Raw genomic sequence first — 15,535 nt, forward strand, 5'->3', positions numbered from 1 at the left:
TCCTTAATACCTGACTCGTAAAACTTATACATAAGGCGCACTAGATTTTAAGTGCACCTTACAGTGCAAAAATACGGTAGTAGAAATATAGAAAGTTCTACCAGCAGTGGAAGGGTTCAGAGTTCAGAGGGCAAAGGGTAAATGTCAAAGGTTAAAGTGTGAAAGAGCTGAGAGGGTGGGTGAGGGGGAAATCTGAGAGAGAACCCTGTAATGTGAGAGAACAACTTAGAGAAAAAGAGTATAAGAAGAAAGAACAGATGGATAGAGAGAGTCAAATTAAAATAAAAAACAAACAAACAAACACAATATATATATATATATATATATATATATATATATATATATATGTTTATCAATCATGAATGTAAACACAATCAGCCATCAATTTAATGGTTCTTAAATCACTCCAACCTAACTCATAATACATAAGGATGTAGCAAAAATGCAAAAAATGACAACCTGAGCATTCTGTCAGTTGCAGAACAGGTTTGAGAACCAGTGAACTAATGTTCGTACCTGATTAAAAAGATGTTCCAGGCAGCCATGCAGCTTGTCCTGTTTGTCCAGGGGAATCTGCATGTCACACGGCAGCTCATCTCCTGAAAATCATCACACTCATATTGACTCTGACTCGTGTGGTGGATGAATCATATCTCTACTGTCAGTACGACTCGTGTCCAGTAAGTATGACGTCTCACCTGAGCCCATCTCATCACTCCCCAGATACGAGCTGTTGCTCCGGACGCTGGTGTAGGACAGCACTGAGTCCCTGTTACTGTTGCACTCGCTGAAACCACACACAGAAACAAACATCACCTGATTATACTCACTTAACTTAAAATATCTTTTAACCCTCTGGGGTCCACAAACTCTCCAGCTGTCTTGATATTTCTATTAATATCTTTGTGATAAAACAGCACAAAAATATATATGTAAATAAAAAACATGTATTGAATCCACATAGTCTGCCCTTTCATTTGTACAATAGCACAAGATCATACATGATTTACACAAAACTATGAAAAAAGTTTAATTAGTCAGTTTCACACAGAAAATTAATAAACAAAAAGGAATTCCACCAATTACAGATTACAGAAAGGCCGACACACACAAATCCACTAGTGAGAATCAGAACCCGAGACGGTGTGTTTGTGGACTCTAGAGGGTTAACCCTAGAAATAAAAGACAGTAGCAGCATTCGGAACAATTCCCCATTACAGAAATAGTGCACTATATGGTGTTTTAATCATTTTATAACGGTGTTTTGAGTAACCACCCATCAATGCTATTTTTCTAAGCTCAGGTTCATACACTTTTTAACCAATAAATTCCCATTATTTTTTTCATGAAGGTAAATTTTCATGACCATACGATCTTCAAATCATCAGTGCAGACATGGACAATAAAACCAAATATCAACTAAAATTATAATTAAAATTGATTATAGTAGGCCTAAAATATATTTTTTATAATAAAATGTGTGTCAGATCCTGAGAGTTCCATCGTGCAGGGTTAAATTACTGAATAAATTCTGAGCTGATGTATTTGTTAGCTCAAAATAGATTTTCTCCATCGCTAATTTGCACCACAAAGATATGTAGACCAAATTTCCATGACTTTTCCCAAACTTTCTGGGTACTTTTATTTTTCCAAAACTTTCCTAAGCTGTATGCATAGATAACATAGATAACAGATTTTGTATTTTTTAGGATAAGGTTTGTGACAGGCTATGTTCAGTGAGTTATTGTTCTAAAAATAACTAAGAACATGTCAGATACTAAACAATTATTTGTCAGTTGCATCTGGTTCATAGAGTAAATTATGTTAATTAGATTTTTTTCAATCAAAGCCTTCCTTTAAAAACATAGTAAACTGTTTAAATCCTTAATGATTTTGCTCCTGAGTCAAAACTATCAGTGTTGTGCAAGAATGTGTAATGTTTCTTCACCACTGTGCTCAGCTTCAGTGAATAAACAACAAAAACATCATTGTAAATAAGCTCCATTGGCTACATTTCATGGTTTAATGAGAGCATGGACTGTAGAAGCTGCTTTAAGAGCCATTACACTCGTAACTGGATTGTCAATGAGCTCTAAGGCTGAACTCACAGCCACAGTGATGTGTGACGGCAGAGCTGGGTTTTACTGAAGGGCTGGGGAGTAATGAGGGGTAAAGCCCGGGAACCACACTGGGCTGTGGAATGCTTCTGGTCAGATGTCATATGAGGTTAAGGGCAGTGCTCCCTATACAGCTACACATTATAGAATCACACAGCAGTCAGGGCTGAGGAGCACAGGCCGCAATTACTCAAACACCACACACTAAGAATGGAAGCATCTCAGCAGGTTATGTTACTCATCCTCCCAGAGGACAGAAAGAGTGTGTATTTATGTATTTATGCAAATGTGCGTGCTTCTAATTATGGACACATTCAAGACAGTATGTCTGTGTATGATAATGTAGGTAAAAAAAAAAAGATGCTTTTGTCTTTTCGAAATCATTATTTCTGCAATTCGTCCCACAGTTTTTAAAACATGGACACCTTTTGTATGTAAGATTGTTCCATTTTTGTGGATTTTTTTGGATTTGTGGGGTTTTCCCACTCATCCCATGTAGGTTTCCAAGATTATACCACTTGGCAACACCTGAACAATTACCCAGCAACCTATAGAAACCACTTGGGACACTATAGTAATTTCCAAGCAACCAATATGTTACATCATGCCAACTTCCTGTAATACCATTGCATTCACCTTTTCACACTACACCCATCTAGCATCCACTGAGCATCCACCTGGCCTAGGATACCACAGAAACCACTTACGGAAACCAAAGCAAACAACACGAGACACCCCAGTAACCTTGCAACATCTTGAAAACACCATGGCAACCATTAGAGACACCACAGCAAGCACCTAGCAACATCACTACAACAACCACCAGGTTAAGTTATATCAGCACCACAGCAACTGCATGGAATACCACCACAATAGTTCAGCAACCACGTAGCAAGACCACAGCAACTACCTGGAATACCAATGCAACCACTTAAGCAGCTACCTAGCAGTACCAAAGCACCTGATCAGAATACCACTGTAACTACTCAACATAATAATAAAAAAGTAATGGCAGCAAAATAGCAGCTATTATTTAAGCAATAATACATGTGAAGAAGTGCTATAAAGTGTAATATTAGTGCCAATATTACACCTTATAGCAGTTCCTCACATGTATTACTGCTATTTTGCTGGCGGAGAAATACACAGAGATGTTCGGTTACAGTGCTTTACCGGCTGATAATGGCACTCATAAAACGCCTCTCAGCCAATTACATTGCAGGGTCGGAACGAACTGTGGTAAAATATATAGTTATAATATATTCTATTTAACTATTATGTTACATCAATAAATACATTTAAATCTAAATCAGAAAGAGAAGCATGTTGATGTTATTTAGCAAAATAACATGAGTCAGACAGAAACTAATCAAGAAAGTGAGATACAGGGAAACCAATGCAGAATGAGAATGCAGTAGGTGGGGGGTTTCAAATACTGCATCCCACCAATCTTTTTCACTTTGCACATAAATAACGGTAAAAGTGATTTCCCTTTTTTTCCCCTCCACACGTTGCCCCGAAAGCTGACGTCAGTTCTGGGTTGTGTAAGTGGAGCTGTACTGTATGAGCTCACCCACTCTGAAAGCAGCAACGTTTTAAAGGTGATGGCTGTATAATGGAAGAGAGTGCACACTCAGTCCGTCATTTAGCCCCTGCAGTTTGCAGCCAGTCTACTGTTAGTGGTCAGAATGAGCAACGCTCTGCCCAAACCAGCAGTTCCAGATAAACCTAAAGGTGTCAGCCACAAGCAGTGAATAGCGATAGAGAGATAAGTGTGAAATGTGAAGCCTCCTGTAAATCCCTTCTCCCACAGTGAACATGGGTTGATCCAACTTTAAACACTGCTGAATTTTGGCTTACAATAACAAGCAGAAGACTTCAGATGGCACTCTCTCCTCTCATCACTCCAAATGGTGATGTTGATCAGCACAAGGTGTCTGTGAGCTGATGTATCAGAACCAGTGCGCTGTGATGCTACTCAGCAATGCTGCATCTGCAGCAGTTCAAAAAGAGGCGGCGGCTGACTTCAAATGTGTTGTAGGAAGCATGTGCTAGTCTTCAACCTCCTGGTGTTGGGGCATCACTAGTGAAAGGGGGAGTCCTAATGAGTGGGTTGGGTAATTGGCCTTGTAAATTGGGGAAAAAAAATGGAGAGAAAATATTACTGTAAAAAGAGACGCCTTATGTTAACCATGTCCAGGAGCAGCATCCACTCCTCTGGGCTCGGAGGCATCTGGAATGGACCATTGTGCACATTCAGCAAAGAAAAAAGGAATTGCCTTTCATGAGAAGAACAAATTGCCAACTGTAACACATGGAAGTAGATCTATCATGTGTGAGAGTTGTTGTATGGAGGGAAGAGTGGATTACTCTATTAGTTGAAATACACACAAAAGCCTTTTATTTAGCCTTTAAGAACTCTCTTAATTCTGCCGACTGGACAATAATGCCTGTTAGTGGAGCTTTGAGGACACCAGATGGAGCTGTGAACACTTTGGTCGATTGGGATTAAAAAGCACATAGATACCTGATCCATTTAAATATGTGTGGATCAACCCTGATCCTAAGTCACTGGGTCAGATAAGGGTATTCCTTGTGTTGATATATATGTGTTTGTGTGTGTGTGTCTCTCTCTCACCTATAAGAGTCTCTGTAGCTCATGGTGTCATGCCCTGAGTCCTCCTGGTCGTCCTCGTTCACTTTGAAGCACACTCTCTTGCTTTGATTTGACTCCTCGTGGCCTGGGGAGGTAGGGGGGACACTGTCAAAAGAGGGGGGCTCAGTCCCCTGAGGCTGGATGGGTCCAGTGATGGATGACAGAAGCCTATAGATAAAAATGGCACACATACACACACACTGTGGTGAGCAAAATATTAAAGCAACCGTTCTTTTTTTTCTCATTGTTTTGTGTTTGGGGTTCTAAACATGCTGGTTCAGTTTGTGGCTGTTGAACTGTAGTGCTGAGGCTAATACTGAGGCTAATAAATGATAGAATCTTATGACCCACCACAGCAGCAACAGCCACCATACAACCATACTGTTAAAACAGTGCAAGAAAATCCAAATAGTGCTGCCAGGCTAATTGAAATAACAATTTGAATGCATTTTTCTTAAAAAGGACAAAAAAAAAAAGACTGTATATCTTTGCATGTAGAAGCTGTTAACTCAATAGATAGAATTGTGCCTCTGTCAGAAACCTGTAAAGAACCCTTATGTGGCAGTGATTTTTGTATTTTATATGTTTGACTGAAATACAAGGAGGTTAAAAGAGAACTCGTGTAAAATTGACTTTGGGTGTAGTAAAACATGATAAAATAGCACAACTCTGCTCTTCCACAGTAATTTTGTGCTCAGCACTCTAATATGTGTAATGCGTGATGTAATATTGAAATGTGTGACAGAGTCCTGAATCATTACTACATCTCTGTCCTTTGTAATGAACCAAACTGTGTGAAAATGTGGTAAAAACTGGTAAAGTTGTAATTATTATAGGTGTACTAAACACTTTTTCCATGTAAATAAATGGACTGGGTGCCGGCTGCTACGCCAGGAGGCAGGTTATGCAGAGTCTATGTATATATGTCTGTCCTTAGCAGTACCGTGATGGAGCTAACATTATGGGATGTAAGCGGTCGTTGTACAGAGCGCTGCTGGGCAAAAAGCACAAAATTACTGGATCTCAGAAAGCTGTGGGAAAGCGGTGGTGTGCTTTTCAACAAAGGTAAGAACTTTTTATCATGTTTTCCTACGAACAAAGTCAATTTTACACCAGAGTTCTCCTTATATGATATTCTTCAATATAAAATCTGCTTCAAATATAGCTAAATTAAACATTTCTTTTTATATTAGGTTTATGTACAGGGTTTATTTTTGCTTGCACAGGATTTGACTTAAGGAAATAGCAGTGTGCATATTTGATAGCTCTAGATGGTGCTGTTTGTTACGAATTGAATTAAAACAGAATAAAACTGTTTTATTTTTTTTAGTTTAGTAAGAACTACAACTATCAAAATCAATTAATATCATAATTGAGAATATCTAGGTTTTATTAATATGTTTTACAATATCGCCCAGCTCTACTTATAATGAACTGTGATGAAATGCAGCCCTGAAATCTCATCACATCCTATTATCCACATTGCACAGAATTTCCTTCAAGCATGGGTTATCAAAATAAACAGGAGAAAGAGAATGACCGAAGGGAGTGGCAGGATAACTCTCTCTCCTCTGCTGTGCCGTGTTATGGCTTTAGCTTCAGCTGCGCCTTCCCTGCCCATAAATATTTTTAGATGTTCAGAAAAGGCTTCCTGAAGTGGGAGAGAAGCAGAACGGAGAGGTGGGTGGTGGGCCTCTCTATTTTGTGGTGTGGTGGAGACACACCCCGGTATTAAACGGACACAAACACTTCTCTTCAGCTTCTGCTGCACAGCTGTGCTGTCCGGGGGAGAAACAGGCAGCTGTGAGGCAGCTACTAGTGTACGTTCAGCCGTGCAGACAGATCCACACACACAAGCTCTCATTATCCTGCAGACTTGTATTGTACTTGTATCATAGTCTACACTTCACACCCGTCAGTCTGGCCAAGATTAAGCCCAGCCCACTACAAAAATAAACTAAATATCGATATGATGATATTTCATCGTATCACGATAAATGTCATTATATTGACAATATAGTTTTAAGCATATTGATAAAGAGCTAAAAGAACGCTGACTAAATTGTGTATTTTATTACAGAGTGCTGTTTAACTGAATGAAGTGCAAAAATACAATAGAACTTAATGCATCACTGTATTTAGCTTCTTTTTTTTTTGGGGGGGGGGAGGGGGGGCGACTTAATTTTTATTACAAGAAGATAAAATGTAAAATAAATAATAGTACTGATAATAGTAATCGAAAAATAGGGGAAAACTCCAAACCAAATAGTAAGTGATGGATGATTGGGTGTGATCAGCTGTGTATGCAGTGTGTGTGCGTTCAAGTGTGTTCATGCAAGTGTGTGTGCATGTGTGTGTGCTTATGGATGTATGTCAGTCAGTGGAATGTAACTACACAAACAAACAGATAAACAAACCAACAGAGACAAAGACAGACAGATTTACATACATACATACATATATGTGAAGCATTTATTCTATAGATTCTGTTGAATAGTTTTGCTATCTCATCAATCTATGGGCATATATATGTAGTATTGTGGTGAATTTTAGGATTATTAAATATGTCAATGTTAATGTAAAGGGGCTGGCTAACAGGCTTTTTTTTAAGATAATGGAGGGTCAGTGTTTTTGATTAACTGAATTTCTGACTGTATTTGGCATTTAAATAACAGCTTTTAAGAATCTGCAGAAACTACATACACATCAATCTGAGCCACGTAGAGCCTCATCTCCCTCACGGCGACGTCCAGCCGGTTATAGAGGCAGATGTAGTTGTCCTGGGTCTCCGTGTCCTCGTGTTTGAGGAGAAAGCTCAGGCCTCCTTCTCCCTGCGTCCGTTTCCTGCCGGTCTCCACGCCCCCCTCACCTCCGTCCAGCTCCTCGTCCAGACCGCGGCAGCTCCAGGAAGGAGCCGCCATGCTGGTCACACAGTGCACCGTGTGGGACATGGGGTTCAGATTGGCTGTGGAGGGAAGAGGGGAAGGTTTCTGTCAGGATCAATCAACTCTAATCAAGCTCAGATGAACACTGCTCTGAGGATACAGTGAAGATTAAAGTCCAAAGGGAAACAGGAAAAAGGAGAAGAAAGCTGAATTGTAGAAAGGAAGTTGAATTAAGTGGCAGTGGATGGGAATGAGTTCCATTAGAGTAAAACGGAAAACAGGGTGGAAAAAGTGGAAGGGCGGGGAGATGGAGATAAAACTGAGAGTATGACTGATGAGCTGCTGATGATCTTGTGACGTAATTGGCTGGGAGTAAAGATATATTCTAATTTTAAAAATGACACAATTACACAAACACTGCTGCAAAAAATAGGTTAATCAATCTATTTTATATTAGAAACAGTAGTGCTAGTAATGTCCTGATGTGAGTAATAACTGGTGATGTTTACTCAGTTTCATGCAGTTTCAAGTAAAAGACAAGAACTTAAGAATTTTACTCAAGAAACTTTCTGCATAAACTCACCATGACTGTTCAAAATATGTTTGTTTATGGAAAGTCTATTGTTTTAGATTATTTTTTTTCTTATTATCTATATATTTTTTAATATTTCATTTTATTATATACATATTATTTTATACTATATCTTTATTTGCTTGATTTATTTATTATTTATCTTACTATATGTTTTATATTTTAATTTTATTATGCAGATTAATATTTTTTTTTTTCATTTTTTATGCTATCTTTTTATCTTATAATTTATTATTGAATAGTTCTATTTTGCTTTTGATCTTTACATTTTACATATCTTTTATCATCTCATTATTTCCTGTGACTAGCCAGCTAACAAATAATTTCACTAATAGTATGTGAACAAAAACACATCTAGACTTGACTGGATTTGAAATATGGAATTACACTTATAATTTATGCTTGAAAAATATTTATGTTAAATTGTAACAAACTGAATTGTGCAGAACTGAACTGTTAAAGCAGCAAATAAATTCCTAGTGGGTATTAGTACTAGACCAATGTCAACAGCTAATGCTGGATAAATGATCAGAAAATAAATCAGAATCAGTCCTGTAACAAGTGTAGCCGAAATTCTGAAATAGCTATACATACACTAGGAGATATGTTATGCAGTTTTTTCCCCTATGGGTTTTAATAGTTGAATCACAATAGCTTTTAATTCGTTTGATTAGCTTTTGATTCATCTCAAAATTTAACTACTGGGTAAGTATACTGTAGTGTCACTGGATCACTGCTACAGTTCATCCACTTCAAAACTTAGCTTCTTCACTTTTTTACACAACATTAAACAGAAAAAACTCTGCATCACAGGCAGGAAAAAACTCCTAGTGCACTGGAGCAGCATCTCCACAGTCATGAAGCCGTAGCCCAGGAGGCCCGACGAGCTCCAGCTTCAGAGGAATTCCAATCATCTCTGGCCGTGGCACAACTGCTGAGCAGATGTGAGGAGAAGCGCTCGATAACAGAGCAGAAAGACTGCGAAGAGGACCTAGAACAACATGGCTGGTGCAGCTCTGTCCAGACGGCGTCTGGTGCGGCAGACGCTCCGGGCAGGTGTAGTTAAAAACAGCAGACAGATGGAGAACAGCCTCAGTCTGCAGTGTCTGTATATGAGCTACATTAAAAAAAAAGACATCTAAAGCTCACAACTTAAGGAGCAAGCACCTCACCTATAAACATGTACAGTATTTTTCACACTATAAGGCGCATTTAAAATCCTTTAATCTTCTCAAAAATAGTCATTGTTTCTTATAATCCCGTGCACCTGTATGAATTTTACCAGTCAGGCTGTAAAGAGCAGTAAGGCCACTCTGCTGAAGTACAGTGTTATACAGGAGTTTCAGTTTAGTTTTCCAGCACTGAGACTAAAGCAGTATTAGCATTAGCCGATAATTGCGCTAAGAGCTAGCCTATTTGCCATTCACCTTGTCTAGCACTTCTAAAGCAGCATTAGCATTACCTGCTAACAGAGAGGTGAGTATTATCGGGCAGTTAGCTGCTAATGCTAATGCTGCAGCACCCAGCCTTAGTGGAAATCTGGAAATCTGAATCTGCCACTTGCATGTGACCACTTTCTTTGGATAGCAGACTGGTAGATATGCTACCTTTTGTAACACTTATTTTAGTTAGTCTGCAATAGTCAGATCTGACTCCATAAATCCAATCAGAACTAATCTGATTATTTACATTTTGAGTTAATGACTGCTCACCTATCCTGCGAGACAATTATGGAAATTTGACCCATTGGAGTTTTCTGCCACCTGCCTCAGACTAGCTGCCACCTTCCATTACAGACTATGTTCACATGCACTCTAACTGCTGCCAGTTACAATAACCATAATCAGTACATTTTTACAGCAATTTTTCCATCACAACTATGTATCTCCTGTGTAATTACTGGATTTCTGTAAAGCCTATACGCAACATCAGTTGTAAAAGTGCTATAGATATACATTTTATTTAATTATATCAGTAATTGAATGGTAAGAGTGAAGTTAAGGATCTGGAAAAGCTGACAGGGCAATTTACCTGCATTAGAGCTTGTACAATACCGAGGTAAGTACCAGAAAAGCTAATGTGTGATTAGAAGCACATACATTAACGGTAAATGGAGTGCTGTCTGGATTAAAGCTGGCAAAGTGAAGTGTTTCCGGGACACATTTTTAAGTATAGTTTTAAGACTGGGATCAGTAGTGTATTTTTTTTCAGGATTCTATTTAGAATTGACAAAACTGAACCCGTGCTTCTATGCACAGCTGTTTCTGTACAACAGCTAGAAAAGTGGTGTGAGGCTTTTGTTTTCATAGTTGAGTAGTGGGAGGGCACTTTGAAAAAGATTCGGAAATGAATGAGCTATTCTTTCATCCTGAGGACAAGCACCACATCCTGTTTCTGAGAATTTGCTGAAGTTCAGAAGTATAGACAACATTAAGGCTTTAAAACGGCCGCTTTTATGTTTTTAAAGCAATACAGTGGACTTCTCTAACTTCTCTAACAATGTCAATCAGTATCAGAAACCGCAAAAAAAAACTTATTCAAAATCCAAATACATCATATGGACAAAAGTATTGAGACACCTTCTCATTCAGCAGTTTATCCTGCTTTTGTCTCAACTGTCCAGAAAAGTTTTCTACTTTTCTACTAAATTTGGAAGCACTGCTCAGATTATTTGATTGCATACAGCAGCAAGACACAAATCAGTGAAGTCATGACTTTGGATGATCACCTCATCCCAGCTGACTCCCCAGCTAATCCCAAAAGAATTGGATGAAGCACCTGGATCATTCAAGAAAACCCAGTTCCACTGCTCCACAGCTCAATGCTAGTGGATGTTATACACCTGTTCATATCAGCAATTCTTCTCTACTAAGACTAGTCAAGCTATATTTGTGTGCACTTGCAAATCTGTGTCAGTAACGGGTGCAACTTAAGTAGCTGAAACAACACTATATGGCTTATATGAGCATTATGAGTAAGCATTAAGGAGCTAATTTCATTTAGAAAACCTCCATATCTCAATATATCTCAATAAACCAATGGACAAACAGTAAGTAAATAAGCAAAAAAGGGCAAGAAAAGGTTAATTATTAGCAACAATTAGTTTAGTCTTAATGACTCCTGCATAAACACAGTTAGTTGAATTACCCATCTAATCAGAGGGCACAACATCAAGCCGTCAAACACATGAAAATAAATCTTTGCACCGAAGGTGCAGGAAATGGGAGAGGGTGGTCCTGAGGGGCTTGGTGGGCTGACATCACCGAGGGCCACTCATCATGGTCTAATGGAGCTGTAATGGAAGGCTGATGGAGGCAATTCCAGGCTGAGAGCTTTAAAAAGGCTCTGATTTGCTGTGGGAATAGTCATTACAGCAGGGCATGAAATTTACGAGGCCTTTGTGGTCTCAACTGTATGGTTTAATTACTGTTTTATGACATTGAGCTATCATGAAGTGGAGATTTGTTTAATGGAATCATTGTGCTGGGGATGCAATCAAGCTAATTGTTTCAATAGACATTGGTGAATTGAAACATCTAAAAAGAAAACTGGCCTAAAGCTAGGTTAGATTCAAGTAAATGTCCAATGTCAGGACCATGTCTGTAGATTAGTTTAGACTTTAAAAAGGCACATGGGAGGTAAGAGGTAATGGCATAGAATGTCACAATGCAATTGTGTGTCTGAAAGCCACAGTTTAGTGGAAAATAAATCTAATTTACACAGTTTTTCTTTTAAACCAAGATTTATGGTTCCTGGAGGTACAGTATGAGCTGCATATCTACACTCATCATCAAAAAACAGCTGCACCCAGAAAGAAAATAAATTGACTGGAAGGAAACTTGGTGGGTAGGTGTGCCAGACTGTCATGAAGTAACTGAGAATAGCAGCAAGTACTGCTTTTGTCTAGGTGAAGACAACCAACGAACCTGTGTATGGAGGCAATGTGGTCAGCACCCAGAGGGTTGGTCTCATGGTATGGGGTGTAATTTAATATGCTGCCAGATCACCTTTATCTTCATTACAAGAACTCTGGCGGCCAATCTTACATCAATGAGGTCCTGAACATGCACTCTGATGCACTTTTCCAACAGGACAATTGTTGTCCATTGTCAAAAACTGATACTTCGTTGTGTCCAAGTCCATCTCCAGAGCTTTACTGTTTAAAAATTTGTGAGATTCTTCTGGATACATTACATTTTCACATTACATTACATTTGGCAGATGCTTTTGTCCAAAGCAACTTACAATAATGATGTACGATGTATGATTTTGTAATAAAAGTTCAATGTAAAAAAAAAAAAACGTTTTTAGGTAGGGCCTACAGGGGGTTAAATGTAACTAGTGGGATAGAGGTGGAAGGGAGGGGAAGAATTACGTAAGGTTTGAATTAGTTAGTTTGTTAGAGGTGTTAGGAGAGTAAGTGCTCTTTGAAGAGCTCTGTCTTCAGGAGTTTATTAAAGATAGTGAGAGACTCTCCTGATCTGGTAGTGGAAGGTAGTTTGTTCCACCATTGGGGAACTCTGTATGAGAACAGTCTGGATTGCTTTGTGTGAGTGTTTGTTTGGTAAAGCGAGGCGACGTTTATTGGAGGAGCGCAGCGGGCGGGAGGTAGCGTAATCCTTCAGGAGTAATCAGTGCAGGTAGGCAGGAGCTGTATTGTCATCACCTTGTAGGAGATTGTAAGAGCTTTGAATTTGATATGAGCAGCAACTGGTAGCCAATGGAGCTCAATGAGCATTGAGAATAAATATGTGCCCATTTTGGCTGGTTGAAGACCAGGTGCGCTGCTGCATTCTGGATCATCTATCAATTCTGGATACACTATCATTACTCCACTTCTACTGCAAAATCTGCCGGAACTGTGTGAGAATATATAAGCAGCCTGGAATGGCTCAGTGGACCAATCACAGCTGCAGCTGCTGTCTGCATTGCACAATGTGTAGTTACATTTCTGGGATGGTGCTATGGAGTAGGGTCCACAGCGACACACAGGGTGCACATAAGCCACGGTGTAGGTTTGATGCAGAACTATAAATTGGCCTTCACACATACTTCTGTAAATGTAGCTCAATAAATATTTCCTTCTTCTGGGTGCAGCTCTTGTTGCAACTATTTCTTTGATGATGAGTGTATATATCAGTGCATACTTGAGTGTACATTTTGATACTTTAAGAGTGTTATACAGCACCAGGACTGAAAAACTGTGTAAATTAGATTTTGTGCTAAACTATCACTCACAATAAACCTGACCTTGGTCAGGGTCCAGGCCAAAGAAGGAGTTTTTGCGTCCGAATCGAATGCTGAAGGCACGGCCCGCTGACGTGCTGGTCTTGGGGCAGGACACCTGCATTAGGTTTAAGTGGCAGTTGGTGGGCACGAAGTCCATGCAGCTCAGAGCGTGTGAATTTGTGCTGGCCTGCTTAAACATGGGAGAGGCCTTGTTCCGCAGCTCGTCTGCAAACTAAGAACACAAAAACACACAACAGAAAAAAACAAAACACAGTCACAGACTGGTTCTAACCTTTTTTTTAACAAAAACAAACTTCAAACTTTCCCACTGGGAAGTTGAGAAAATCAGACTTTCTATCAATCAACCAAACACAATTGACTGTGTTGAAATATCGTTATTATTATTTTCTACTTTAGGATTTTATTTTAAACAAAGTATGTGCAACCTTATAATGTGTAAGACAGCCCATAATTCAATGTGCAATAACACTGGCATGCCAAAAGTAATGGGACAGCAGTATGTAACTGCCCTATTTTAGCGATCTATAGCGCTCCGGTCAATTGTGGATCGTTCAGCTGGTTTTAGGGCGCCGTTGTGTCTTTGATATGGTGAGAGCGCAGAAAATGCGCATTGCCCAACTTGAAAATCGCTTGAAAGTCAGGATTACCGTACTAATTCTCTTAAATAATCATGGGTGTTTTTTGTGTGTGTAACATGAAATAGACCAATCAGTGTGCCAGTCATTGTTCCCTCTAAGAGGCAGGTAAGCTCTGACTTTGGCACTTACGTGTCTTAACAGCGACACTTTTGCTTGTATGATTTGCACGTTCACGCTGTGAAGGTGTGCCAGCAGGTCATTTAAGGGAACAGCAATGTTATTTTATTCTTAATTCAGTTTATTGGTGATGTGTAAAGCTGGGTATGCACTCTGCAGTGCATTTGTGTGTGTAAGTAGCAGGGGTGTACACAAGCTGAGCGTGCATGCCGCTTCCTGCAAGGCTAAGATATGATTGTGCGGCTGACTGTTGTCAGGGTTTTAATCAGTCAGTGGTGTACCTGAATGGAAAATAGTTGATTAAGACAGAATGATGAACATTGTGCTCATGGCAAGGCAATGTGAACTTTCCCAAAGAGGTCTGATAGTTGGTGCCAGATGGATGAAACGTTACACTGCTGAAATTGTGCAGGCTTTTAACATTTAACACTCCTCTTATGTGTGCACTGCCAATGTGATAAACCCAAAGTGGACATCACAGTGCATGGTAATGATCAGGACCAGCAGCATCTGGCAAGAATTGTCTGTGTGATGGCACAGATAAGGTAGAAATCATATCCATATTCAATGCAGGAGACCCAACACACATATCCTACAGGTCAGAAAAGCGTTCCTTAGCTTCCTTGGGACATGGCAAAAAAAGTCATAAGACACAATACTAGTTCCAGTCCCATCACATGTGGCATGCCAGGGTATGTAATTTCATGTAAATAACAAAACAAAATCACACTGTAAATGGCAATTTAAAATGAGAGAGTGGGTGTTTCCTTGCTGTCACCTGTCTGTAGCTGCAGATGCGTTTCTGAATGCTCTCCAGTTTGGTGTCACAGATGTTTCTGAACTCATACTGGGGCATGGACACTACCCGGTCGCTCTGAGCAATCAGATGACTGCAGCAGGTCACAAAGTGGTCGTCATCTTTAGCAAAAGCTTCCAATATCTGAAATAAATCACCCAGATGTTACATAAAAAATCCAGATGTTACATAAGGGATAGGGGAATAGGGGAACTCCAAAAGTAAGAGTAAGAAGCTCTAAATGCTACACAGCAAAAATACCAATGGCCAGCATCCAACATTCTTTCAAGGTTATTTTTATTATCTTTTCCACTTATTGCCTTTGTTTCTTAAAAAGCCCATGGGCTCCAGATGTTATGAAGAAGAAGAAAAAAAAAAAAAAAAAAACATCAGTGCATTTGTTTTTTGTAATTTATAGCAATATCTCTACAATTTCTCTCTTGAGACATCAGTTACTTCTTTACTACTGTAAGGTAATTTATTT

The 15,535-nt window shown here is 39.2% G+C and overlaps 1 protein-coding gene across 2 annotated transcripts in view; it reads right to left on the reverse strand.

Annotated features, from left to right (window-relative positions):
* prex1 (phosphatidylinositol-3,4,5-trisphosphate-dependent Rac exchange factor 1) overlaps positions 1-15,535 on the reverse strand; it is a 133,787-nt gene that overhangs the window by 23,964 nt on the left and 94,288 nt on the right. Inside the window, exons 23-28 of one of the 2 annotated variants that reach the window (XM_022679349.2) lie at positions 15,034-15,195; positions 13,501-13,711; positions 7,477-7,738; positions 4,756-4,941; positions 699-787; positions 517-599 (exon numbers count right to left, since the gene is read on the reverse strand). In XM_022679349.2, the coding sequence (XP_022535070.2) occupies positions 517-599; positions 699-787; positions 4,756-4,941; positions 7,477-7,738; positions 13,501-13,711; positions 15,034-15,195 (993 nt within the window). Of the gene's footprint in view, positions 1-516; positions 600-698; positions 788-4,755; positions 4,942-7,476; positions 7,739-13,488; positions 13,712-15,033; positions 15,196-15,535 lie in introns of both variants that reach the window. The other variant, XM_022679348.2, reaches the window with a different exon arrangement.

This window comes from Astyanax mexicanus, chromosome 12, assembly GCF_023375975.1.
Source record: "Astyanax mexicanus isolate ESR-SI-001 chromosome 12, AstMex3_surface, whole genome shotgun sequence".
NCBI lineage: Eukaryota > Metazoa > Chordata > Actinopteri > Characiformes > Acestrorhamphidae > Astyanax > Astyanax mexicanus.